This window comes from Anomaloglossus baeobatrachus, chromosome 6, assembly GCF_048569485.1.
Source record: "Anomaloglossus baeobatrachus isolate aAnoBae1 chromosome 6, aAnoBae1.hap1, whole genome shotgun sequence".
Classification (NCBI taxonomy): Eukaryota; Metazoa; Chordata; class Amphibia; order Anura; family Aromobatidae; genus Anomaloglossus; species Anomaloglossus baeobatrachus.
This window is the reverse complement of record NC_134358.1, coordinates 135,896,708-135,922,534: the sequence shown is the minus strand read 5'-3', so window position 1 is coordinate 135,922,534 and position 25,827 is coordinate 135,896,708. Positions and strand designations below refer to the sequence as shown.

General features: G+C 43.4%; 1 protein-coding gene across 1 annotated transcript in view; it reads left to right on the top strand.

Moving 5' to 3' along the window:
• Window positions 1–25,827, top strand: part of RP1 (RP1 axonemal microtubule associated) — a 752,859-nt gene that overhangs the window by 492,798 nt on the left and 234,234 nt on the right. Inside the window, exons 39-41 of the mRNA XM_075316343.1 lie at window positions 3,640–3,768; window positions 14,274–14,455; window positions 20,933–21,019. Coding sequence (XP_075172458.1) covers window positions 3,640–3,768; window positions 14,274–14,455; window positions 20,933–21,019 — 398 coding nt within the window. The remainder of the gene's footprint in view (window positions 1–3,639; window positions 3,769–14,273; window positions 14,456–20,932; window positions 21,020–25,827) is intronic.

The window sequence follows — 25,827 nt, the reverse complement described above, 5'->3', positions numbered from 1 at the left end:
AATTTATCTAGTTCTTTGCTGACCCCTTCTGCCCCCCAGGTGCTTGACAGAATTTTATAACATTGAGCCATCAAAATGAAAAAATATATTTTTCCCACAAAATTGTTCTTTTAACCCCAAATCTTTCATTTTCACAAGGGTAACAGTTGAAAATTCACCATACAATTTGTTGTGCAATTTCTCTTGAGTATGCCAATACCCCATTGCATGTGCTTGAAAACTACTTTTGAAAACTACTTTTGAGGCTCAGTAGAAAATGAAGAAGGGAAGGAGCACCATATTTGAGTTCAGAATGGGTTAAAATAGTTTGCAGGTGCTGTGTCACATTGGCAAAGCCTCTGAGGTGGCTAAACAGTGGAGCTTCCTCACAAGTGACCCCATTTGGAAACTGCACCCCTCAAGGAATTTACTTAGATGTCTGGTGAGCACCTTGAACCCACAGGAGCTTCACATAATTTTAGAACATTGAGCTGTGAAAATAAAAAAATAAATTTGTAATCACAAAAATGTCGCTTTAACCCCAATTTTTTCATTTTCACTAGAGTAACAGCAGAAAATGAACAATGCAGTTTGTTGTGCAATTTCTCTTGAGTATGCCAATACCCCATATGCGGTAAAAAAAACCCCAAAACTATTTTTGAGGCACAGTACAAAATTAAGAAGGGAACAAGCGCCATATTTGCCTAGAAAGATGGACATTGCCTGACCACAGGCCAGACGGGAGTTCAAAGTGACTTCTTCTACCTCATTGCAGTGAATTTTCCATTGGGAATTTTGTCTGACTCACGTTTTTTAGAGATTTACACTTAATCCTCATTGTAAGCGCTCAGCGTAGAGAGCGAGTTAAATGTAAACGGTGCCATACTGCGATCTTTGGGAGAGAGAATAAACAAATCAACAGCAGTTGAAGAATTGGTTTTATTTATTAATTTTTCATGCCGTTAACCTTGCATTATAAATGGCAGGGCGGCTTTATTCCTCAGGTGAGTACGATTACAGCAATACCTGGTTTATAAAGATTTTTTTAGGTTTGTCTACAATCACACTAAAAAACATTTTTTTACCAAATAAAAGTTATTTGCATCACCGAATTTCAAGGCTATAGTTTTTTTATTTTCTGTCATTTAAGGAGTTGATTTTTGCGGGATGAGTTGGAGTTTTTATTGATAGCATTTGTTAGTATTGGTGATCGCTTTCTATTCCACTTTTTGTGAGACAGAATCACGAAGAAACAGCAATTCAGGACTTTTTTTGGCAGGGGGAGTTCTGCCATTCACCGTGTCATAAAGTAATAAGACAGCTTTATTATTTGGGTCAGTACGATTAAAGCAATTACACATTTATATAGTTTATTTATGTTTTGCCTCTTTTACACCATAAAAACTATTTTATAGAAAAAAAAAGTATTCAATTGTATTCTGAGAGCTATAGCTTTTTTTATTTTTTGGATGACATTGCTGACATTGAGACAAGATGAAGTTTTCAGCTGTACTATTTTTATTTACATATGACTTTTTGATTGAATTTTATTCCACTGTTTGCCAGCTGTATGCTGAAAAGACATCGTTTTGCTATGTTTTTTTTCTCTGTGTTCACTAAATGGGATAACTAGTGTCACAGTTTTATAGATTGGGATGTTATGGATGCTGCATTACCAAATATGTACACTTTTTTGCTTATTTTTTTGCATCAATATACATATTTATTGGAATATATTTTTAAAAATGTTTTGTTCTTTATTTTCAGATTTTTTAATATATTTTTACATTTACTGTTTTTACTTTTTTATGCTTTTTTACTTTCATTTTTATTCCCTCGAACAGTGTCTGGCAGACCGCAGATCTGCCCACCACTGTTAACTAGCTACATCCCGCTGTCAATCCCTCACAGTGGGATATAACATGTGCCAGCAGGGAGAGCATCATTCCCCGCTCCGATAGGCGTTCTCGTGATGTGATGACATGACACCAATGGGTTGTCATAACAGCCGGGGGTTAAGTAATGACCTCTGTGTCAGTCATGACATAATCCCTGTGAATGCCGGCTGAGCACCAGTGTTCATAGGAAAACAGCATTTGTGCTGCACAGAGCAGTGCTGATGTACCGCTCTGTACAGCACACGCATTGGAAGATCGCAGCTTCAAATACCCTAAGTAGACTAGTAAAGACAATAAAAAGTGGGGGAAAAAAGTTTTTAAAAATCTGAAAAAAACCACACAAAAGTTCAAATCACCCTCCTTATGCCTCACTGAAAAGAGAACAAGAAATAATATACATATTTGGTATTCAGAAATGTATGATCTATCAAAGGATAAAATAAATTATTCTGATCAATGAACAGAATAATGATAAAAAATTAAAACCACCAAAATTACGTCTTTTTGGTCGCCACAACTTTGCAATAAAATGAAGTACGAGGCGATCAAAACCGCATCTACCCAAAAATGGTATCAGTAAAAACATCAGCTCAGGGAGCAAAAAAAAAAAAGCTGTCAGATCCTGAAAAATGAAAATGTTATGGGTTTTGAAAAATGACTACAAAAGTGCCATTTTGGGGGGACAAATTTCAGAATTTATTTTCACCAATTAAATAAAAAAAAAAAAAACAGCACGTTTGGAATCCATGAACTCGTACTGACCTGGGGAATCATATTGCCAGGTCAGTTATACCATATTGTGAATGTGGATGGTAAATAAAAAAAAATAAATTGTAAATTGGCACTTTATTTTTTGAAAGCTCACTGCACTTGAATTTTTTTTTTCCCATTTCCCAGTACACCATATGGTAAAATAATGGTTTCTTTCAAAAGTCCAATTTATCCCTTGAAAAACAAGACCTTGTACGGCTGTATTGAAGAGAAAATAAAACAGTTATGGCTCTTGGAAAAAGAGGAGCAAAAAAACAAAAACAGAAAATCGCTGGGTGGTAAAGAGCTGTAATTCCTAAATGATAACTCCAATTAGGAAGGGAGTACTCTCAAATCAAAGCGAAGAGTCTGCACTTGCGAGTGACTCAGTCTCACATCGGCATCACCCGTCACAGCCGCACACTCTCTGGACAGGAGCATTTCAGCTGCATAGAAATACATGCAGCAGACCCGCTCCTGTCAGGAGAGAAGCCGGCCTCACTGGGTGATGCGATCCGATAATCGTGCGAGTCATACGTTCATGTGAGCGCACCCTTAAGCCCATATTGATTATATAACGGTATCTTGACTTGACTTGCGTCAGTGTCAAAATATTTCTGGACCTAAATGTATTTTCCAGGCAATTAAAGGCTTTTTAATTCTGCAATTCGCTCGCTGCAAATCAAATTTTGGGGGAAAATTTGTTGAATTTTAAAATATCCGCTCATATCAAATTATTAGCATAAAAATAGAAAACGCTCATATCATAAAATTCTCAATAGATTTACTATAATTTTCCTAGCATCTTGCACAATTTCACAAGCTTCTCTACATTTTATGAATTAACGTTTGTACAATAAAGGTCATCTAATCACAATAAAAATCACAGAAAACTTGAATTGGAGATATAGTTTTCCTATTATACCTAGTAATAAAGAAATATGACGATCTGGTGATATTTTAAACACAAGAACTAATTTCTATTTGCTGTTTTTTTCTTTTCTTTGTTTAGATTCATGGTGCCTAGAGAAAATCGTTGTCAAAGACGATTACTCTTGTACCTGTCATACATTTTATTACAATGACTGGATCACAAGCCTTTCAGGAGAGGAATTGACTGAATCGCTAATTATGCTGACAGGTAATGCCATAGTTAAAGCCCATATTATGATATTATGGTAGTTGTAGTGGGTTATTTTGTGAATCATTTTCATACCAAATATCTTGGCATGTTTATGGCTTGGTTTATCTTTTAAGTAGATTGTATGTTCTGATAACATGGTTTTTGATATAAGAAATGCATTTACAAGATTTTTTGTTTTAGTGTGTCCTAGTCATTGTTACTATTAATCTGTGCTACTAGAGGGTGACCTTCCCCCTCTGGCAGCTCAAAATTTATTCTCGCCATATTTTACCTGCAAAAGGAGTCTTTTCAGCTATAATCCTGTGAAACTGTAAAGGTTGTACTCCTTCCCTGACAAGTTGGGCAGAAAATAATTTTTGGGGCTTGCTGTGCAGAGAACTCTTTATGGTGGCGTACCGTCAATAGAGGCAGGCCACGCGACTGCTACGGGGCTCGTGAGATGGACGGGCCCGGGGGGCGGCTGCTCACGGTATCAGCTCCAGCATCGGGCCCCCTCCCAGGATTGCACTTTCAAATGTATCGGCATCACCTCATTTTACTATATGGAGGACTATCTGAGGCCCATTATTCTCTTCTAAAGCCCCGTGCACATGTTGAGTATTTGGTCAGTATTTTACCTCAGTATGTGTAGCCAAAACCAGGAGTGGAACAATCACAGGAAAAGTATAATAGAAACACGGGCACCACTTCTGTATTTATCACCCACACTTGGATTTGGCTACAAATACTGATGCAAGGTACTGACCGTGTTTGGGGGGCACTTTTGTTGCAATCATATTTTATGGCTGCAATGAAAGGGGAATCTAGGGGCTTTAATAAGAGGAAAATTACTTGGTAAGTGCTGCAAAGTTGTGAAATATGCTCTTCTGTGTCCCAGCTGAATATTTTTATTTATTATTAGTAATTTAATTTTTTGGGGGGGGCCCAATTAGAAATTCTGCTATGGGGCTCCTTGATTTCTATGTACGCCCCTGATGGGTAGAGTGAGTAAGTGTCCATCAGCACTCAGCGTAATAGATAGACTTACATATTGGTTTACTCTTTTAACACAAGGTGATGCTACTATACAATCAAATGTTAAATTGATGTTTTAAAGCTGCTGTTGAAAATGTCCACCGTTCATTTTCAAGCACATCTGCACTCTCTATTCCATATTGTTGAATTTATTCCGCAGGACATCTGGGGTCATAGCCTGAATTTCTGCCTTCATGTTCCTTGAAGTTCCTGTAATGTTCGCAGTACAATCAACCATTCAAATGGCCCAAAAGGAAAAAATCCAGCAGAGTTAAATCAGATGATCTTGGTGGTCACAGTCCTTTGGAGATTACTTTGTCAGCAAAGAAGGATACAATTCCTGTAATTTCTTAGCCATTTATTGACAAGTGGAATACAACATGCTTGTCTCCTGGGAAATCCTGTGCCATGATTTATGTGGAGATGTCAGAAGTCACTGTTCCACAAATTGAATTGTTTCCTCACACACTTTCGGATGTCCTCCATACTCAGCTGTCTCTAATCTTATAACATTCACTCAATTCCTCCTACAATGCTCAATGGTCCTCCGCAGCCACCCACAAAGATGGTCACATGCTGAACCTCATCTTCACCCGCCTCTGTTCCCTATCTAACCTCTTGAACTCACCTCTCCCCCTTTCTGACCACAACCTACTTACATTCTCTTCATTCTCTTTTCCAAGTGCACCATCCCCACCCCAAAAACTTACACACCCTCACTGAAATCTCAAACACCTTGATTTACACTCACTTTCTGAATCCCTTCTCCCTTTGCAGACATGGGTTCCTTACATGATGCAGATGCTGCTGAATATTTATATAATACCACAATAGCTGTAGCTGGAATCGCTCACCCTCCAACGCATTCCAAAACTCGCACAATAAATAGGCAACCCGGGCATACCAACCTAACAAAAAACTGAGGCAGGCTTCCAGGGTTGCTGAGTGGAGATGGAAGAGATCCCATTCCTATGAGCATTTCATTGCAGACAAACAGTCTTTCACCATTTTCAAGTCCACACTCACTGCTGCAGAACAACCCTACTTCTCGTCTCTCATAGCCTCCATGTCTCAGAACCCTTAACACCTTCAATTCTCTTCTCCATCCTGTGGCACTTCATCCCTCTCCTCCCTATTAAAACAAAACAGTTTAAGTTAAAACATGACATACCAAAAACAGACAAAAACAGCAACATCAAAAACAAGATTAAAACAGATAAAAATGGTCACAAAAATGCAATGAAATGAAACAGTACCCTAATTAACCTAATAGGTGAAGAAATGCAGCAAAAATCTGCAGCATGAAAAACTCACCAAATACTCACTGTGGAAGTATGGCCTTAATTATTAAAAGCTGCATTGTTCCATAAGCAGCATAGTTGTCCTCGATTTGTGTGTAGCTAATTGGAGGCGGCACTTGGTTCACTGACCCTGGCACTATCACTGCCCCCTGATGACAACTAATTTCAGTGAACAAGGCAACGGTTCACAAGTAGAGACTTTGGCAGTGATGACTGAAGATGCATACAGCTGTGACTGAATATGTGGAACAGGAACTATGGCCACTTCTTCATCACTGCTAAGGAAACAGGATTTCGGGTCAGCGGTGACAGAGGCTGTGGTAACAGACTGCACTATTATCTTATGATGTCAGGAAGGGTGATAGAAGTTGCAAAGAAGTGATTGCAGGACCATCCTTTTGTGACATCCTGTTTGAGACTTCCCTTAACAAAGTTTCATGTGTAGAAAAGAAAAGAAAGTAAATATAAGTTTAGTAGGATAGGGAGACTGGTAGGACATTTTAAAATAAAGCGATTGACAAAAGTGTTTAGGACTTAAAGATAGATATTTGTACAGAGCATTATAGGTATCAGACAGCCACTTTAACAGGAATTATCTTCCCAACATGGAACGGTATAGCCAGGATTGTAGAGATTAAAGGCCCAGTCACACACAACGACTTACCAGTGATCCCGACAACGATACGTCCTGATAAGGATCACTGGTAAGTCGCTGAGAGGTCGCTGGTGAGATGTCACACAGTCAGGCATTACCAATAACATAGTAATGATACAGGTCGTAGTAGCGACCTGTATAACGATCTCGGCGGTCATTGGGACTCTGTCACACAGTGTCAAACAAAGCGATGCGTTCTGCCCAGCAGGACATCACCTTTAAAGAAAATAGTCTGGACCATTCTGCAATGACCAGCGATCTCACAGCAGGGGCCGGATCGCTGGTAGGTGTCACACATAATGAGATCGCTGGCGAGATCGTTGCTGCGTCACAGAAACTGTGACTCAGCAACGATCTCGTTAGTGATCTCGCTGTGTGTGACGGGGCCTTAAGTTAAAGGGGTGGTTTATGCCTCTGCAGTAGTGGCCACATCTCAGTAAAACTGATAGGGAAAGTTTTTTCTAAATACATTGTTTAGCCAATTCTGCCTCTGAGTGACGCTATAGCAGTCCTTTTGCTTGAATTACTGCATCAATGTGATGTGGCATAGAGGCGGTCAGCCTGTGGCACTGCTGAGGTGTTATGGAAGCCCAGGTTGCTTTGATAGCAGCCTTCAGTTCATCTGCATTGTTCGGTCTGGTGTCTCTCATCTTCCTCTTGACAATACCCCATAGATACTCTGTGGGGTTTAGGTCAGGTGAGCAGATGACATGGCTCCCCAAACCATCACTGATTGTGGAGACTTCACACCAGACCTCAAGCAGCTTAGATTTCGGCCTCTCCACTCTTCCTCCACACTCTGGGACCTTGATTTCCTAATGAAATGCAAAATTTACTTTTACCTGAGAACAACACCTTGGACCACTGAACAACAGTACAGTTATTTTTCTCTTTGCCCAGGTAAGACACTTCTGGAGTTGTCTATTGGTCATGAGTGGCTTGAAACAAGGAATGCAACAGTTGTAGCCCATATCCTGTGTGTGGTGGCTCTTGAAGCATTGACTCGAGCAGCAGTCCACTCCTTGGTAATCTAACCCAAATTTTAGGATTGTTAAGCCTATGCTTAACAATCTTATCAAGGCTTAGGTCATCCCGGTTGCTTGTGCACCTTTTTCTACCACACTTTTTCCTTCCACTCAACTTTCCATTAATATGCTTAGATACGGCACTCTATGAACATCCAGCTTCTTTAGCAATGACTTTTTGTGGCTTACTCTCCTTGTGGAGTGTATCAATGACTGCCTTCTGGACATCTGTTAACTCATCAGTCTTCCCCATGATTGTGTAGTCTACTGAACTAGACTAAGGGACCATTTTAAACACTTAGATGCCTTTTCAGATGTTTTTTTGGTATTTATTCAAATTTTCTGGAAATAAATAATTTTGCGTTTTCATTAGCTGTAAGCCATAATCATCAACACTTATTCATTGAGATGCACTTGCATGTGACATTTTGAGGGGGAAAACCCTACTCCTTATTTTAGTTGCTAGTACAGCTATAGCTGTGGACCCATTGAATACATAAAATGAGGACTGCTAGTAGATAAATAAACATGGATTCTGCAAGTTAGATAATGTTAATTATACTTGTATGATCATAATTTCTGAAGAAGCTGAAAAAAAACCCTTTTAAATAGCTGCTGGATTTTCAATTTCAGATTGATTTTCATTGTGGAGCCTAAATGAGCGGACTGCCTGCTGTGCAAAATTCTTGTCAGTCATTTGCCTTGTTCTTGCCTCACATCTATACTAGCAATTTTATCAATTTTCTATGGGAACATATGGGAACTATGTTTTCAGTGAATGATTCACTGACAATACAACAGCTAAAAAAAATACTAATGTGTTACTAGACTCGTAATAAGGGAAATAACATGCTAGCGAGTTTCCTCTGTGACTGTTCTTATGGATATTCATAAAATCACAAAGTAGATGTCACACTAGCACCTGAAATAACAAATCTTAATAGTTTATGACAAGGTTTCCAGTGCAACACGTCAAGTGAAATCCTAATTAAAAGCAACATCAAAACAAAAATCCCTGAGAATGATTAAAGCTAAAGTTTACCATTGGTGTGAAGTAATTAGCAAAAAAAAATCTTAATATGATGTTATAATCCCTCATACAAGCATGTCATTAACATCAAGTTTATCGGTGTTGCTTTTTAATAAGGGGGCTCATAAAGTCTCATGGCAACTGCTACAGGACTCTGAATATCCCTGTTTGCTTACTGGATTGCGAGAATCTGTGCTGAATTCGCCAATATAGAAGAAATATTGCTAGCATCAAAGTGGAGTGGGATAGCCGAGGTGTGCTGCCCCCGTGGAAGCAGCTGAGTTGCTCGGATCTAGGTTCGCTGTGGCTCGAGGGTCTCCGAACCCGGGGGTCGTGCGGCCACTCAAATGAGAGGGGATATTTACAGGGGAGTTGATATGTAGTTTGTGACACCACCTGTGGTGTACGGTAATTTGGGGAGTACCGCCGCTGCTGCTGGGAGTAGCCGGCGTGATGAAGTGGGGCAACAAGGTGTCATAGCCCTCCACAGGTAGGGGGAATGCCCCGGGACTCAGTGGGGGTGCCGTGGGGTGCAGGGGTCACTCTCGTACTCACTCAGTTCGTAAGCAGACACTGACAACCAGGTAAACCAAGTCTCTGGGTACCGCTGCCGCTGAGGGGAGCTCGTCCGGGTCCCGTCCCCAATGGTGCTGCCTGGTGATCCGTGACCTGCCTCCTGGCACTTAGTTTGACTTTAACTTGGTGGCCTGGTAGCATGGAACTATCCGGGCCTCGCTCCCCACTATGGCTAAGTGTGGGAGCTTGCTCTCAGGGCTCACGCTTGGGATTTTCTGGACCATTTTGGATTTGAAAGTCCTATCCCCCTCATTGCGCTAATGCCCTGATTCTGGAGCGGGTGGGAACAGATCATAAAGGCTCCGTTCTCCTCAGGTAAATTATCGGGTTGCCTGAAGCTACTCCGCGACCTAGGGTCCGTGTACCCTGTCATGCCTTCGTTCCCGGATCGGTGATAGTGCTAGGCTGCCGGCTGTCCTCCTAGACAGGTCCAGGCACCTTGCCACAATCCACTGCGACCTCTAGGCCCTGACCACCATCTGCAACCTAGGCAGTTCCATCAGGAGCCGCCGCTCCGGATTTCCTCTGAGCTCCTCACAGCTCAAGGGCTCCTTCATGACCCTCTTACACTTCACTACTCACTACACTCCTCACTTCCCCTCCCTGACCCCCAGGTGGGCGACTCTATTCCACTCAAGCCGTCCACTGGTGTGTCTGATGGGTGTGGATAAGGATGTATCTAAGATTTAAATTGCTGTTGGAGACAACACCATTTAGATAGGGACCCAGAACCAAGAGGGTGGTGGAATACTGCATGGAAGGGCAGCTTGTGCAGTACCCTGTGACAACCTGATAGTCCAGGGGTGTCACATAAGGATAATGAAAATGACTAGACCTGTCTATTAGGTTGGAGTCACACTTGTGTGTTACTTGCGCGAGCATCGCATTTCATCGTATTGCATTGCCTGGAATGGCCAACAGCTCTCCTGAGAGAAGCGTGTGAGCTTTATGTATTACTATGCAGCTGATACGCTCCTGTCAGGAGAGTTGCTGGCAGTTCCGGGTAAGCATATCCTTGTGTGAGTCACAGCAAAAGGTAACTTTAGCCTTAGGTTGGAGTCACAAGAGCGTATGAAAAATCGGTCTAATTTTCATACAAGAGAGTAGAACAAGTGAAATCGGTTTGGTATTCCATATGTCGTGCGAGTGCGCAATTTTTTTTTCTCTCCTAGAATTTATATGCAATGTGAGTTTTTTTCCCAGCTACTATTTTCTACAATCATTTACAGGACTATTTACAGTTTTCTGTGCTTCAAAATGGTAATGTATCCATAAAAAATGGATGGAATACGGGAATATAGTCTATCTGCCGTCCATTTTTTTATCACACTCATTGACCTGTATTGTCAATGACCAGTCTCAATCCTCTACAGTTCTGCTACAGAAAGCACCAACGATGAGGGTAACTTTGGAAACTCTGCTAGGGAACCTCAATAAATGCCTAGAAAAGGAGGAAACTTGGGACTTCCACAATTTCACTCCTCCAGTGGTAGCGGCACAAACAAGACGGAAGGCCCATGCTCTACCCAAGTCATTAGGGAGAACTAATGAAGAATGGGGATGAGCACAAGATGGAGACGTTGAACTGAAGGAGATGAAGAGCTGGGTAACCCAGCAAAGGATCTCAGTAAGAAAGAAAGGGCTTCTCTTGATGCCGAGATGAAGGCTATCATGGCAACAGCCTGCTGACCTAGAAGCAAGGTGGTAGATAGCAATCCCTGGAAGCATGGCATAGGAAACTGCCAAGGAGATCCATGAGTTCGGAGCTCACTTTGGGCCAGCCAAAACCTACCAGTGGCTGCAGCACTATGTATACTGTCCAGGACTGGAGACCATGATTGAGGAGATCTTCCAACAGTGTCTAGTATGTGACCTCACCAAAAGCATCATATGGTAAAATAGAGACGATTAGCAGTATCTGGGTGCTGCACGTAGTTGAGTCACTTACCAAAAGCATGGAACAAAAGGGCACCCTTAAAAACCATGCAGACTAAGGAACCAATGGAAGTATTAATGATAGATTACCTCCTTGTGGGACAATCAACCAGCGGTCCACAGTACTGCCTGATCATGATTGACCACTTCTTCAAGTTCGCAGTGGACACCCCAACCAGAGACCAGATTAGAGTCTGCCGCATGAGTTGTTTGTCAAGACTTAATCCGAATTTGCAGGTGTCCGAAGCAGATGCACTCAGACCAAGGAGCATGCTTCCAAGGTAAAGTGATGGAGAAACTGCCTCAACTGTATTGCATTGAAAGGTCCAGGACAACCCTGTACCATCCCAAAAGGAATGGGGCCTATGAGCATTTTAACCAGACTCTGCTTCAAATGTTGAGAACACTAGAGGAAGACAAGGAAGCGCATTGGCTTAACTATTTGCCCAAATTTGTCTGGACCTATAAAATCAGGTCCACATCACCATGAGTTATATGCCGTACATGCTACTGTTCAGTAGAGTCGGACAAAAAAATCATCAAATGTAATCTGGAACAGCCGGAGGATCCAATCCAAAGATAGACCCACCTCATGGGTGAAGGAACACCGTCAGCGGCTCCAGGACCTATAATAGCTGTCCTCCAATCCAGGGGTTTCCGCTCCAGTCCGGGTGCTAGTGCGAGAAAAAAGGCCTAGAGGCAAGCTGAGGGAGCATTGGGAGGTACAACCATACAAAGTGATCAAGAAAGTGTAGCTCAACAGCCTGGTCTATGAAGTGCAGGTTGAAAATGAGGAATCTGCCTCAAGGACCCTACACATAGTATATGATAGCTTCCATCCTGGTCTAAAGATCCCCCATCTGCCCACAAGGTTGTTCCTCCTGTTCCTTCTTTCTTCAACAGTGACTATAGCGAAGGCTGGTGGACTATTCCTGAGACTGTCCCCAGTCCACAGATGCTGAAGTTCTTCACACAGAACTATTGCCAGCTCACAGAGGGGAAATACCCTAGGTCTTACCCGAAACTTCTGTTGTGGTGGACAGTCCCACGGTAGCTGAGCTCATTGAGTATGCTCAGGCCTTAACAGACAGTCAAGACCTTCATAGATACAATAGGTCTACTACAGGGGTTCCACCAAACAGTAGTATTTAGAGAAATTCCAGCATCCAGATTCAGTAGATTTTTAAAAAAATATTTTTCCTTTATTCCAAAATTGGTTAAAAACAATAATATCCTTCATCATGATGGAGAGCGCATCACATAGGCGTGTTACATTGGACGTGTTTCGGACAAAAAACCTGTCCTTAATCTAAGATAACACATAATACATCTCAACACTTGCTTTTAAAAGGAGCCACAGTTCCACTAAACAGGTACACCGCTGATGTGTTTATTTGGTCCACCTGTATGTATTGTGGACAATGTTGCACTGTTCTTTAAGTGGTTACGTGGACTCTTTTATCTTTCCCCGTACAGCAAGGCCAAGGATGGCAAGTTTAAGCGGGAAGGCATGTAGGGCCCCTGCAAAGGACTGAATTACACTGTAATAACCCCTCCTGCAGCTTGCTGTGTGTTGGTTTAGGCAGGGTTGTTGTTGTGGAGTGTGGAGCAGTAAGGGCGAGAGTCGAAAGTGAGGAGAGCAAGCACTCTGGCCTTAGCTGGAAAAGAGACATGAATAGGTGTCTGAAATTGCAAGACTGTTCAGATCAGCGACCTAGATGCAGAAAGTGCTTGGCTACCACATTATCGACTAGCAGGACCATGTCACAGAGAAAGGTCTACATAGCAAAACCAAGGCAGTTTACTCCCAGAACCCGTAACCCATAGAGAGTGAAACGCATTGCAGTGGAACAAGCAACTCCTCAGCATTGGAAGTCGGACTATGCCTGCCCTGCTTCAGAAAAGGACAGAAACGTTAGCTTCAAGGGTGAGGGCAACACAGAAACCTCAGCTCAGCTACATAGGGACCAAGCAGAAGTTAGCAAATGTTTTCCTCGTCACTGCAGTACCGTAAGTGCGACACCGGTGGTTAACTGTTTTAGGGTATAGAGCAGGCTTCATTAGTTAGTGGTTTGTAGCAGTGCAGCCCAGTTAGTGGAAGCCAGCTAGGAAATTAGAGAAGAGTAGTCTGTAGAAATTGTTTATATTGTTGTTGTTGAACTTTTTATTGCAATAGCAGGAGCACAGCTTGTGTGAAACCTTCCAGCTATCCTTCCTCGTATCTATTATTGCTGTTTTGCTGTTATAACTTATCATCATAAAAACTATTCATTGCATTTTCTGGCATAAAAGTCTTCTGTCCTTCAATAAGTCCTGTATTTTGTTTCTGCCTCCTTGTCTACTGTACCATATTTGAGCCCTGCCTGGTGGTGTCTCACAAGCACCACTACAATGTCATGTCTTTCCATAGCTTTTTCTACCTCTCTTTCTGCCTGTGCTCAATACTTTTTTCCTGTGTCATTTCTCATTATTACACATAATTTATGGACATCTGTGATTTGATTTCTTCACCTGTGTGGATTGGATGGATTGTTACCAACATCTGGTGAGAAATTCATGTCAATAGCACCTTTATAAATAGAAAATTGGTGACATGTTCAATATTTATTTCACCCACTGTATATATTTGACCTGATGTAAAAGAACTATATACAGTATACTGTATAAGTATGTCAAACAGAAGTTTTAATTTTTTTTATATATTCAAATACATAGGAATAGATATTTTCAGTGCTTGGTTAAAAATAAATCCTGAAGCATTCACAGTCCTGGAATTGTTTTCTTTACATGAAGACTATTGAGCATTACCAATACAAACCGGTATAATATCCAATAACAAGATACAAATGTGTATTACTTGTTGTATAGCAGATCTGATTCCTGGATTAATATATTATTCATAAACTAAATACATCTGTGTGTGCATAAGAAAATGATGTCAAATCCCTGCATTCATTACATTTTAGAATCCGCTGTGGAACTGAATAAGATACATTCTTTTGATACATCAACAAAAGGAAATTGGCTACTACAAGTGCTGGGTACTCCGACCTTAGAAGAAGACATGGATTTGTCCGTTGTTGTTTTTGGCAAAAATGGGAAATCATCATTGCAGAAAGTAACAAACATTGACTGGGATCCTTTTCTGGTGAGAAATAATATTATTTGTATATTTCTACATATGCAATATATTATACAGTGATCCCTCATCTATTGCGGCAGTTAAGTTCTAGAGATCCCCGCGATAGGTGAAAATTTACAAAGTAGCGGAGTTATATTTACTTTATTATTTACCTGTATTTTTCGGATTATAAAACGCACTTTCCTCCCAAAAATTTGGAGGAAAATTAGTGGTGCGTCTTATAAGCCGAATCTAGTTTAACGGGGGGTGATGGAAAATGATGGCAGGATTCAGGGACAATGCTGCAGACTGTGGACTCTGTGCTGTGGAGGCTCAGGCAGGGGCCATTCTGAAAATTTCTGCGGTGCGGGCTTCAAATAATGGCGACCAGAGTCAGCGCATGTGCAGATTGAGCTATCTGCTCAAAATCTCAACTGTACACATAGCGCCTCCAGCCCATTGATCTCCCAGCAGCGGACTTAAGGAAAATGGCACCCGGAGGTGTCGTGTGCACAGATGAGATCTCGGTTTGTCATTGAGCGGATAGCTCAATCTGTGCACAAGACAACTCCGGGTGCCATATCTTTGAAGCCCACACTGCTGACAGTTTCTGGATGTTCCTGCCAGCACCCGCAGTGAGTATCTTGGACACCCGGTGCACTGCCAGCAGCATCGCCCTTCACCACCGCCCCTGCCTCCTGTGACCCCCCACTCCACCACCGATGCCGCCCCCCGGTACCTGTGATACAGTGAAGCCTCAATAAACTATTTTTAATCATTTTTAAAGCAATCCAAAACTGTACTGTTTTTTTACATTTTAAGCTGTATAAGATTATTTCTATTATAATATATTTTGTTAAAATCCAACATGGAAAAACAAAATAAACTCTCAAATATTAAATTCATAATGACAAAGTGCTCCAAATTTATGGCTCTTGGTCCTGGGCTTTAACCCTAGGCTATTTCAAACTTATGGCATGGGTTAGAGCTGCTCTTCCTTCAATCTAGCAGGGTTTTCATCTGTTAGACATAGGCAATGACCATGGAGAGAAGGAAGAAGCAGTTTATTACTGTTAGGCCTGCTTCTCACTTGCGAGTTTCTCGCAGTAGTGCAATGCGAGAAATTCTCGCATTGCACTCGGACACATGTTAAACAATGAGGCAGCTCCCATCTGCTATTTTTTTCTCAGTCCAAACCGGACTGAGAAAAAAATCGCAGCATGCTGCGTTTTGGAGAGTTTGTTGTGCGAGTCTCTCCAATGCAACTCTATGGGAGCGTGAAAAAAACGCATGTCACACGGACCGGCACTCACACCATCCTAGTGACATTCGTTTGTCTAAATACATTAATCGCATGTTTGTCAAAGCACTGGAAATGAGTGAGGTCTCACAATGTCGGTCAATCATAGAGATTAACCGACATTGTGAGACCTCACTCATTTCCAGTGTTTTGAGAAACATGCGATTAATGTCAGTCGGTCTCTCCCTCTTGGTCTCTATTCTCTCTCTGTTGGTCTGCCTCTCTCTCTGTCGGTCTCTCTCTCTCTCTGTGCATGTCGGTCTATCCCTCCCCCCCCCGCTCTCATACTCACTGTTCTCTGGTCACCGGCGCGTTGCTGCACAGCGTTCATACTGCTCCGGCGGCTTCTCTTTTGAAAAAGCCGGCCGCTCATTATTCAATCTCGTATTCCCTGTTTTCCCCACCCACCGGTGCCTATGATTGGTTGCAGTCATACACGCTCCCACGATGAGTGACAGCTGTCTCACTGCAACCAATCACAGCTGCCGGTGGGTTGGTATATATAATGCAGTAAAAAAAATAAATAATTTAAAAAAAACGGCGAGCGGTTCCCCCCAATTTTAATACCAGCCAGGGTAAAGCCACACAGCTGCAGGCTGGTATTCTCAGGATGGGGAGCCCCACATTATGGAGAGCCCCCCACCCTAACAATATCAGCCAGCAGCCGCCCGGAATAGCCGCATCCATTAGATGCGACAGTCCCGGGACTGTACCCGGCCATCCCGAATTGCCCTGGTGCGGTGGCAATCGAGGTAATAAGGAGTTAATGGCAGCAGCCCATAGCTGCCACTAAGTCCTAGATTAATCATGGCAGGCGTCTCCCCAAGATACCTTCCATGATTAACCTGTAAGATTAAGAAAATGAAGACATACACCCAAAAATCCTTTATTTGAAATAAATAACAAAAAAAACAACCTCTTTCACCACTTTATTCAAGACCCCAAATACCCTTCCATGTCCGACGTAATCCACAGAGGTCCCTCAACGCTGTCAGCTCTGCTACATCGGAAGCTGACAGAGAGCGATCACAGACCACGACCGCTCTCTGTGAGCTCCCTACAGCGACTGAAATGAGTCGGGCTATCAGCGATATCATCACTCAGGTTACCCACGGCCACAGTTCTCAGCGGAAGGACTTCAGCTGTGGCCGCGGGTAACCTCAGTGACGGCACTGCTGTTAACGCGGCTCACTGCGGTCACTCAGGGGATTTGCGGTCACCGGTGAGACCTTCACCGGTGACCAAAAATCAGGCCATGCTACACAGACAGAGCCGCGGGATGACAATAAAGTCGGGTGACGTTCATCCGACTTCATTTTGATCGTGCGGCTCTGTCTGTGTCTGCTGTCAGCGGCTATAAAGCTCTGCTACATGTCTCTGTCTGTGGCTGCTGTCAGCGGCCATGTAGCAGAGATGAATGGCAGATGACAGCTGCTGAGAAAAAAAGGATCACACACGCATTACACATGCTCTGCTAGCCTGGAGCCAATTAAAAAAAGCATCGCACTTGCATTGCACACTGACCTAACGTGAACTAAAATCGGCCGAGTTTTTTTCATGCAAGTCGGACCGACTTTACACGCATAAAAATGTGTTTCCAGCCTCTCTGTGGTCTATTTCTCCAAGTACACAACACCATCGATGTTTTAGGAGGAATTAACGATCACATGATTGTTGGGTGTCTGCTGGCACAGCAGTGCTTCTAGGTCCTAATAGACCCAATTCAGCACTATCAGAGACTTATGTTAGCATAGCACTCAGAGTTCCCCTTTAACTGAAACTCCCATGGATGTCTAGGTTGCAGTGGAAAAAAACATCAACAAAATAAAAAAAGAGGTTATGCAGAGATCTTTCATGATCTCTTGGGGAACAAATAATATATATATATATATTGTGAGATAGCGGGGCCATTGATATGTGACGGACGGTACGTATCTCCCAGAATGCGTACAGAAACATATTAGAGCCCTACATAGTGGTCAGCCCAGTAACCTCCAGGCCGGGTTATGCAGGTGGCTCATGGCCACAGTTCTCGTTTAAAAGCTCTTTGTAAAGGCCTGGGTGGGGCAGAGCCTGTTTTGTAAGCTGCAGAGCAGGAAGCTGAGGAGAGTTCAGGCCTGTGTGGAACTATAACACAGGTCTGTGGACCACCGGGAATAGCAAAACGGAGTATAGTAAGACCGTCTCCTACGGCAAGCAGTTCCTGTGTGATGGGGAACCATATGGACTGTGAGTAACCCGGCTGTGTTCCGGATGACTTTACCTGTACAGCGAGGACAATAAAGCTGTTTGGACCAGACTGTTTTGGGTCACTGCCTCTTTGTCGTCCTGGGGGGACCCCCACCCCGCTACAATATATATATATATATATATATATATATATATATATATATATATATATATATATATATATATATATATATATATATATATATATATATATATATATATATATATATATATATATGTGTGTGTGTAAAAAAAGAATCCTTACAGCAAAGAAAGAAAAGAAAGTTACACTTTTTTCATATATCATGCTTTTATACATACACGTTAGAAAATAAAACTACACATATTAGGCATCTATATGTCCATAGTAACCTGAAAAATGTATTTAATGGGTGATTTGGAGTGAAACACTAAACATATAAACAGAAAGGTGAATTAAAATATTCTTTCTTTGATATTTGAATCACAAAAAAAATTACACAGTAATTCATAATTCATGTAACCCAAGGCATTGTTAAGAAAAATAAAATTTGTAGCTCATAAAACAAAACCTTATGCAGCAAGATCATTAAGAAAAGTTATCGCTGCTGAAAAGCTAAGAGGAAAAAATGAAAACATGTGGCTGGTTATTGAAGCTACAGATGAGTAAATAGATCCATGAAGGATCAAGCTTCAGTCGAATTTCCCTTCATTCACAATTTTATGTGACTACGAACAGTTTGAGGTTCGATTCAAAGTTCACAAAAGGAAAACTTGCCCGGCATCATTTCCCACACTGCTGAAACATCAGAGAGCTGGGTAATTTATTATTAGCGTAGCATAATGTCCTGCAGCTATAACATCAAGCAGATTATTATACCTTGCACGGTGGTGGTTAGTATCTCGGCCATCACAGATCAGCGATTCCCCGTGAAGCACAGTTTCTACAATAAAGTTTTTATCAATTTCCATAGTCACTGAGTAGGTCTCTCCTGTAGTGTGTAAGCTCTTATGGTCAGAGGAATCCTGTCTTTGTCCCTTTATCCTGTAGAGTGGAAGCTCTCATGGTCTGCAGTCAACTCCCTCCTATAGAATGGACACTCTAAGGCGGGCTTTGCACGCTGCGACATCGGTAACAATGTGTTACCGATGCTGCAGCGATAGTCCCGCCCCCGTCGCATGTGCAATATCTAGTGAAAGCTGCCATAGCAATTATTATCGCTACGGCAGTTTCACATGCACATACCTGCCGTGCAACGTCCCTCTGGCCGGCGTCCCGCCTCCTTCCTAAGGGGGCGGGTCATGCGGCGTCACAGCGACGTCACACGGCAGGTGGCCAATTGAAGTGGAGGGGCGGAGATGAGCAGGATGTAAACATCCCGCCCACCTCCGTCCTTCTCATTGCAGCCGGAGGCAGGTAAGGTGATGTTCCTCGCTCCTGTGGCTTTACACACAGCGATGTGTGCTGCCGCAGGAGCAAGGAACAACATCGCACCTGTCGCTGCACCGGCATTATGGAAATGTCGGAGGCTGCAGCGATGATACGATAACGACGCTTTTGCGCTCGTTCATCGTATCAAAAAGGTTTTACACGTTGCGATATCGACTGCGACGCCGGATGTGCGTCACTTTCGATTTGACCCCATCGACATCGCACGTGCAATGTCGCAACGTGTAAAGCCGCCCTTATGGTCTGCAGAGACAACTCTCTCCTGTAGAGTGGAAGTTCTTATAGTGTGCAGAGTCAACTCTCTCCTGTAGAGTGGAAGATCTTATGGTCTGCAGAGTCAACTCCTTTATGTAGAGTGGAAGTTCTTATGGTGTGCAGAGTAAAATCTCTTCTGAAGAATGAAAGCTCTTATGGTCTACAGCAGGGATTCTCAACGCCAGTCGTCAGGACCCACCAACAGATCATGTTTTCAGGTTTCCCCTCAATATTAGACAGGGAATAATTCCACAACCTGTGCAACATTTAGGAAATCCTGAAAACCTGATTGAGGAAAACATGATCTGTTGGTGGGTCTTGAGGACTGAAGTTGAGAAACACTGGTCAACAGAGTCAACTCTCTCCTGTAAAGTGGAAGTTCTTATGGTGTGCAGAGTCAACTCCCGCCTGTAGAGTGGAAGCTCTTATGGTCTGCAGAGTCAGCTCTCTCCTGTAGAGTGTAAGCTCTTATGGTCAAGGGGATAGCCTCATTCTATCTCCCCCATTTGTATTTTCTGAGCAAATACAAGCTTTCTAGTATTCGGATTTTGACTAATTTATTTGTCGTGAAAAGTACAGTCTATGTAAATATAAAATTAATTAACCCATAAAGCAAATGTTATAAAGAGAAAGGAAATTGAAACATCAAACCCAAAATGGTATCAATAAAACCATCAGCTCACCAAACGTACTTTCCTAGAAAATCATGTTTCCAGGTCATTTTTACCGCACAATGAACATTGTAAAAACGGCGTGCCAAAAACTATCACAGAACTGCATTTTTTTTCACCATTTCATCGCACCTGGAATTTTTTTTCACATTTTTCAGTAAATTGTCCGGAAACATTAATGATGTCATTCAAAATTGAAACTCATCCAACAAAAAAAACAAGCGCTCATATGTCTATGTTGAAAAAAATGAATAATAATTATACCCCTTGAAAGAACGGGAGGAAAAAAACAAAAGCGCAAAAATGAAAAAAAAAAAAACCTCCAGGCATTTTGGGGTTAATGCCTTTATTGCTAGGTAGGCGAGAAGGTGTCCCTGAAATAATCATATGCCAAAATATGGACGCACAGAGTTTATGAACGTTCTTCATATACTATTCCTACCTAGAAAATGACTCCTGCAAAGATAACGTGTCATAATATTTAGAAAACATCACATTGGAAAAGACAATTTTTCTAGAAACATAGGACAAATTCTATTACTTACATTAGTATTTGCGTCTTGTATTATACATAAATATTCTGATTTAGAAGTAATTTCTTCTATGATCACTTCTGACAGCTGAGTGTCGGAGATATCGGGAATATAATAAAGGCTTCCTTCCTGTCCACGGGTCTGAGCTCCGAGAGAAGACTCCACTTACAGAAGGTACATGTCATGTTAATTGATTGTGATTGCTTGATAGAAATTCTACAGTGGCTCTCACCAGTAATTTCCTAAAAAACTCTTTAAAGTCATATGCATTGCAATGAACAAATGCCCTTTGAATAATTTTCAGCCTGGGTAATACATAACAAATGAGCTTTAACTATGCACAAGATGTTCTTTTATGTCTTCCTATCATGCAGTATTCATCCGAAATACCACAGTGCAGAGAATATAGCCTTTATTGATGTCCATGCGATGGGCACTTTTTCTTTTTAACAATCAACATTTTCTTATATTTACGTGACACTGTTGATAATAGTATGCAAACGATGATACATTTTTGGGAAGAGAATTCAACTCTTGTTGTGTCTGCCATTATTGTGTCTGACTGCTCGGTGCTAAATGCCTCACTATATGCATAACATTTAATAAACACATGTATGGAACTATGTTCTTCTTTTTGTTCCTTTAATTTCTCACGTATATAATCCTTAACTTTCATATATCTAATATAGTTCAATATATTTTTATAGCAAAGTCCCAAGTTCCCCCTTACTCATTTGCATCAATGTATATGTGGCAAATATGTTACATTCTTTTTCTTACTCCTGACACTGCTATAAAGATAAGAAATTTTTATGCAATTATTGTTTACAAGTTCTACATTATCTACATTATGCAGCGCTCAGATGGGGTAGCAAAAACCTAGTGACAGATTCCCTTTAAGAGCCAGTCAGGGGCCAAGCCACATGGGTGACTAGTCGGAAAGGGCTGTCCTTGGCAGCTTCTCCCCACCTGATTCATTTGAGTGATGGATCTTCCACTATTCATGCACACAGGAAGAAACCCATCACTCAAGGAAAGTGAGTAGGGGAGGGGGAGCCACCAATGACCCATCTTTTCGATTAGTCTATCGTATGGCTTTGTCATATTTCAGCTCTTAAAGTTTGCTCTTCTCTAAAACACCACAGCATTTTTAAGTCACACATACAAAGCTAAAATCATACAGCCAGTGTCTGATACATGCTGTCTATGGACAGGTTAAGTTTAAAATGGAACAGGAGGAGTGGTGAGCAGACGCACAGATACCCGTGACTGGCGGGTCTAACCAGGTTATAAAAAACAAAAAACGGTTCCGGCCCAGGATAGATCCCAAGTATCTGGCCGGATACAGGTCACCATATAAGTCTATGGGAGCCAGAATCTGGTGATTAGAAATAGTGGTAGAAAAGATAGGGGGATAGGAACAAGCTATACTTACCAAGTCTCCTGCACAGCTGTAACTGCTCCCGCAGCAGCTCATTCCCTTCTGGGGCCGCTCATTACGTTCATTGCTTATGAACTGCTTTCCTTGCCCACTGGCATCTGTGAATAGTTGTAGCCTAAAAATAGCAGCCTGCAGACACCCAGGATTGTCACATCCATTAAATGTGACAATCCCAGAACTTTACGCAGCTCTTCCTGATTGCCCTTGTGCAGTGGCAATCAGGGTAATAAGGGGTTAATGTCAGCTCACAGCTGCCACTAAGCCCTAGATTAGTAATGGAAGGCATTTATGAGACCCCCCCACCCCATTACTAATCTGTAAGTGAAAGTAAATAAACATAAACACCGAAAAAATCCTTTATTTGAAATAAAATACAAAAAAGCATGGTCTTTCACCAATTTATTAAGCCCCAAAACACCCCTGCAGGTCCAACATAATCCACACGAGGTACCACGACGATTCCAGCTCTGCTACATCTGAAGTCACAGTGCTAATCATGGAACATGACCACCCTCTGTAGACTTCAGGCAGAGACTACTAAGCAGCAATGAGCGGTAATGTCACTCAGGTAAGTTGCGGCCACAGCTGGAGGTTCTTATGATCCTCTACCTGTGATATCAGGTGACCTGACCTCAAGTGACTTCATTAACCCGGTGAGGTGGGATTTTTGTCACGCAACTAGTGATGTGGAACTTCCTATTCCCCAGTGTTTAGAAATGTCTAATTTTTACAGAAAATACAAAGATCACGTTTGTTTTCATCGTTTTCTTATTGGCGATTGATTACACACGAGTATACCAAATTTTTGACACCCACAAGTATCGGAAAATGTAATACATTGATGATTCATACCAGCATTTTCCAATGAATGCCAGCTGAATAAAATTTCCCTGGGGTGTTGCAAACCCCACCTCACCAGTTGAGGATTAAACTCCCTGACCTCACCTGAGCTAAGATAAGTGCACAGCTGGGGTCTACAGCCTGAAGCTTTATGCTTTATCTGTGCTAGGTATCATAATATCGGGGGAACACTAAAGCAGTGCATATGCATGAAGGATAATGCGCAGTCCCGTAAGTAGAATGAGTGGACTTGGAAGCAGTTACAGCCGCTCCTGAGACTGGTATGTATAGAGTGCTTGTGTGCCACCCCCGTGCCGGCAGCCTGCTGCCACTCTGGTCCGGGCCTTCCGGTGGGTGGCTCGAGGTTCTCTGGACCTGGGGGATCCCGCGGACACTCCGAATGAAAAGGGTTTGGGGGTGGTGGATGTAGGACATATATGTACGGGCTGGGCCGTACTAGGTTTGTGACGCCACCCACGGTATGTGGTGAGTTTGGACACCACCGCTACAGTTATGGGGCACCCAGGAGAGATGTTGTGCATCAAGTTGTTAACCCCTCCGTGGGCAGGGATGGTGGCCCCGGGACCCGTTGGAATTCGCTGGTGAAGGGAGATGAGCGACCGCAGGGTACTGGTGTACTCACTAGTGAAGGAAACACACGAGTCTCTGGTAAACCAAGGTGATGGTGGTTGGTGCCCACAGCTGGCTGTGTTCTGGTCCCCCACCCGGCTGGTGGTCTCTGTCTTTCTCCTCCACTTTTGTGTGATGGTTGACTGCCTGTGCTTGCAACTTCAGGAGTCCGCTCCCGGCTGGATGTGGCCTAAGGAGCCCTTGCCCGCAGACGCTGGCCCGTGGGATCTCTGAGCCATGGCGGTGGCCTGTTATCCCCCTCGGTAGGCTGTTGCCTTCAATCGGGACTTTGTGTGGGACAAGACCTCTAGTCCTGGCCTCAATTAGTTAATTAACCAGTTCCAGTCGCTTCTGGACCTAGCTTCAGGGTCTGAGTACCCCCCTGTGTGCTCCGGTTTCCGGGTCGGTTCCCCTGGTCGGTACCGGCGGGCCACTACCCTATCCCGGTCCACCTCGATTCCACCGAGCCGTCTTCCTGGCTCCTGCAGACAGAGACCCCCATCTGCCTCCTAGCCAAAGACACCAGGGCTCCTACCCTGGTACCTGTCAGTTTGCTTCAAGCCTGACACACAGGCCTGACCTCCACTCTCACTGAACTCTCAAACTCAACAGACTGACTGAACTGAACTGTTACTTTCCCGTTCCCTGGGCTGTCCGGACTCCTTGGTGGGCGTCTTCCAACCGCCTGGTTCCACCCCCTGGTGTGTCCATCTAGCCCTGAGGGGGGTGACTAGGGTTTTAAAAAGGTTGGCTGATTTCACCTGTGAGGGAAAGGTGTTGTGCAGGGGCTTATCTGTGACTACTTGGCCCGGCCAGGGTGTCACACTCCCCCTTGGTTAAGCACAGACCATCCGCGGGCTATCCGACCACCACCGGTTTATTTTGTTTAACTGAAAAAGATAAAAGGGGTAAAACATTTACAAGCATAATAACATATTTACATTCATGAAGATTTTGGTTTCTTCCCTTAACAGGAGGCATGTTACTTAAACATTGCATAACAGTTTTATTAACCGGGATGGGACCATGTCCTTTTCACCTTAGCCCACCCAAACAAACCCAGCCCTGGTGCCACCGCTAAGCACTGGTGCGCACCCCTTTTACCCAGTCCAGGAAACGGGTTCGGATCTGGGTGGTGCCCACACGGGCCGGGTAATAAGTTCCTTACCCGGCAGTCTCAGAGGCCCCACGTCCAGGGAACCCCTGACCCAGAGGCCTACTCTGCTGCAGGCCCTTCCTCCAACCAGCCTCTCTGGAGACTGCGGCATGATGAAAAAGGGTGGTCTGGGGCTATTTACAAGACCCAATAGTTTTTGGGTTGGCCTGCAAGTTCTCAGCCATGTCTTTTTTTAAGGGTATTGAAACGGGAACATCAACAGGGTCCCAATGGGGACTTGCAGAAAGGTATCCGGGGACCACTACCTCTTTAACTTTCTTCTTCATACTCAGGACCGGAGGACGGCGGAGAGGGGCGGACGTGTAGCTGGGCTCCCATGGTCACCCTTCTTCTTACATCCAGGGAAAACCACCCCCTCTCTCTGCAATGCCATGTGTAGGTCACCAGCTCTCCGGGCTCCAGGTCCCGGTCAGGATGGCCGACGGGTAGGTGCGGGTATACATCCCTCCGGGACACAAATATTTCGGCCTCCATGCCCGACTCAAAGATTAAACCTCATCCTCTTCTGGGGTCAAAGTGCCAGACTTGGCCTTCATGTGTCAGGCCCCTCACCCGGTAGGTGGCGTTCCTGAGATTGTCCTTCTCCTGGATGGTTCGGGATAGGACTTCCGCTTTTCTTTTTTTCACGGGCTGCAATTTCTCAGCCCAGCTGGCGCTGCTGCTGCTCCCAATATGGAGCGTCTGCGGCCTGCTCCAGAGTGACCTGCGTGGGGGCCGAGCCCAGCCGGAGCACCTCCGTGCCAGCTACGACCGTCACCTTTGGCAGTGGAGGGCCCCGCTGTGACGTGGTTCATACGGCTGCCCCGCAGGCACATTTCCGCTGCACCTCAGCCGAGGCCGGGAGTTTGGGAGCTGCCAGCATTTCTTTTCGCGTCGGCTTCCGGTCGGGGACCG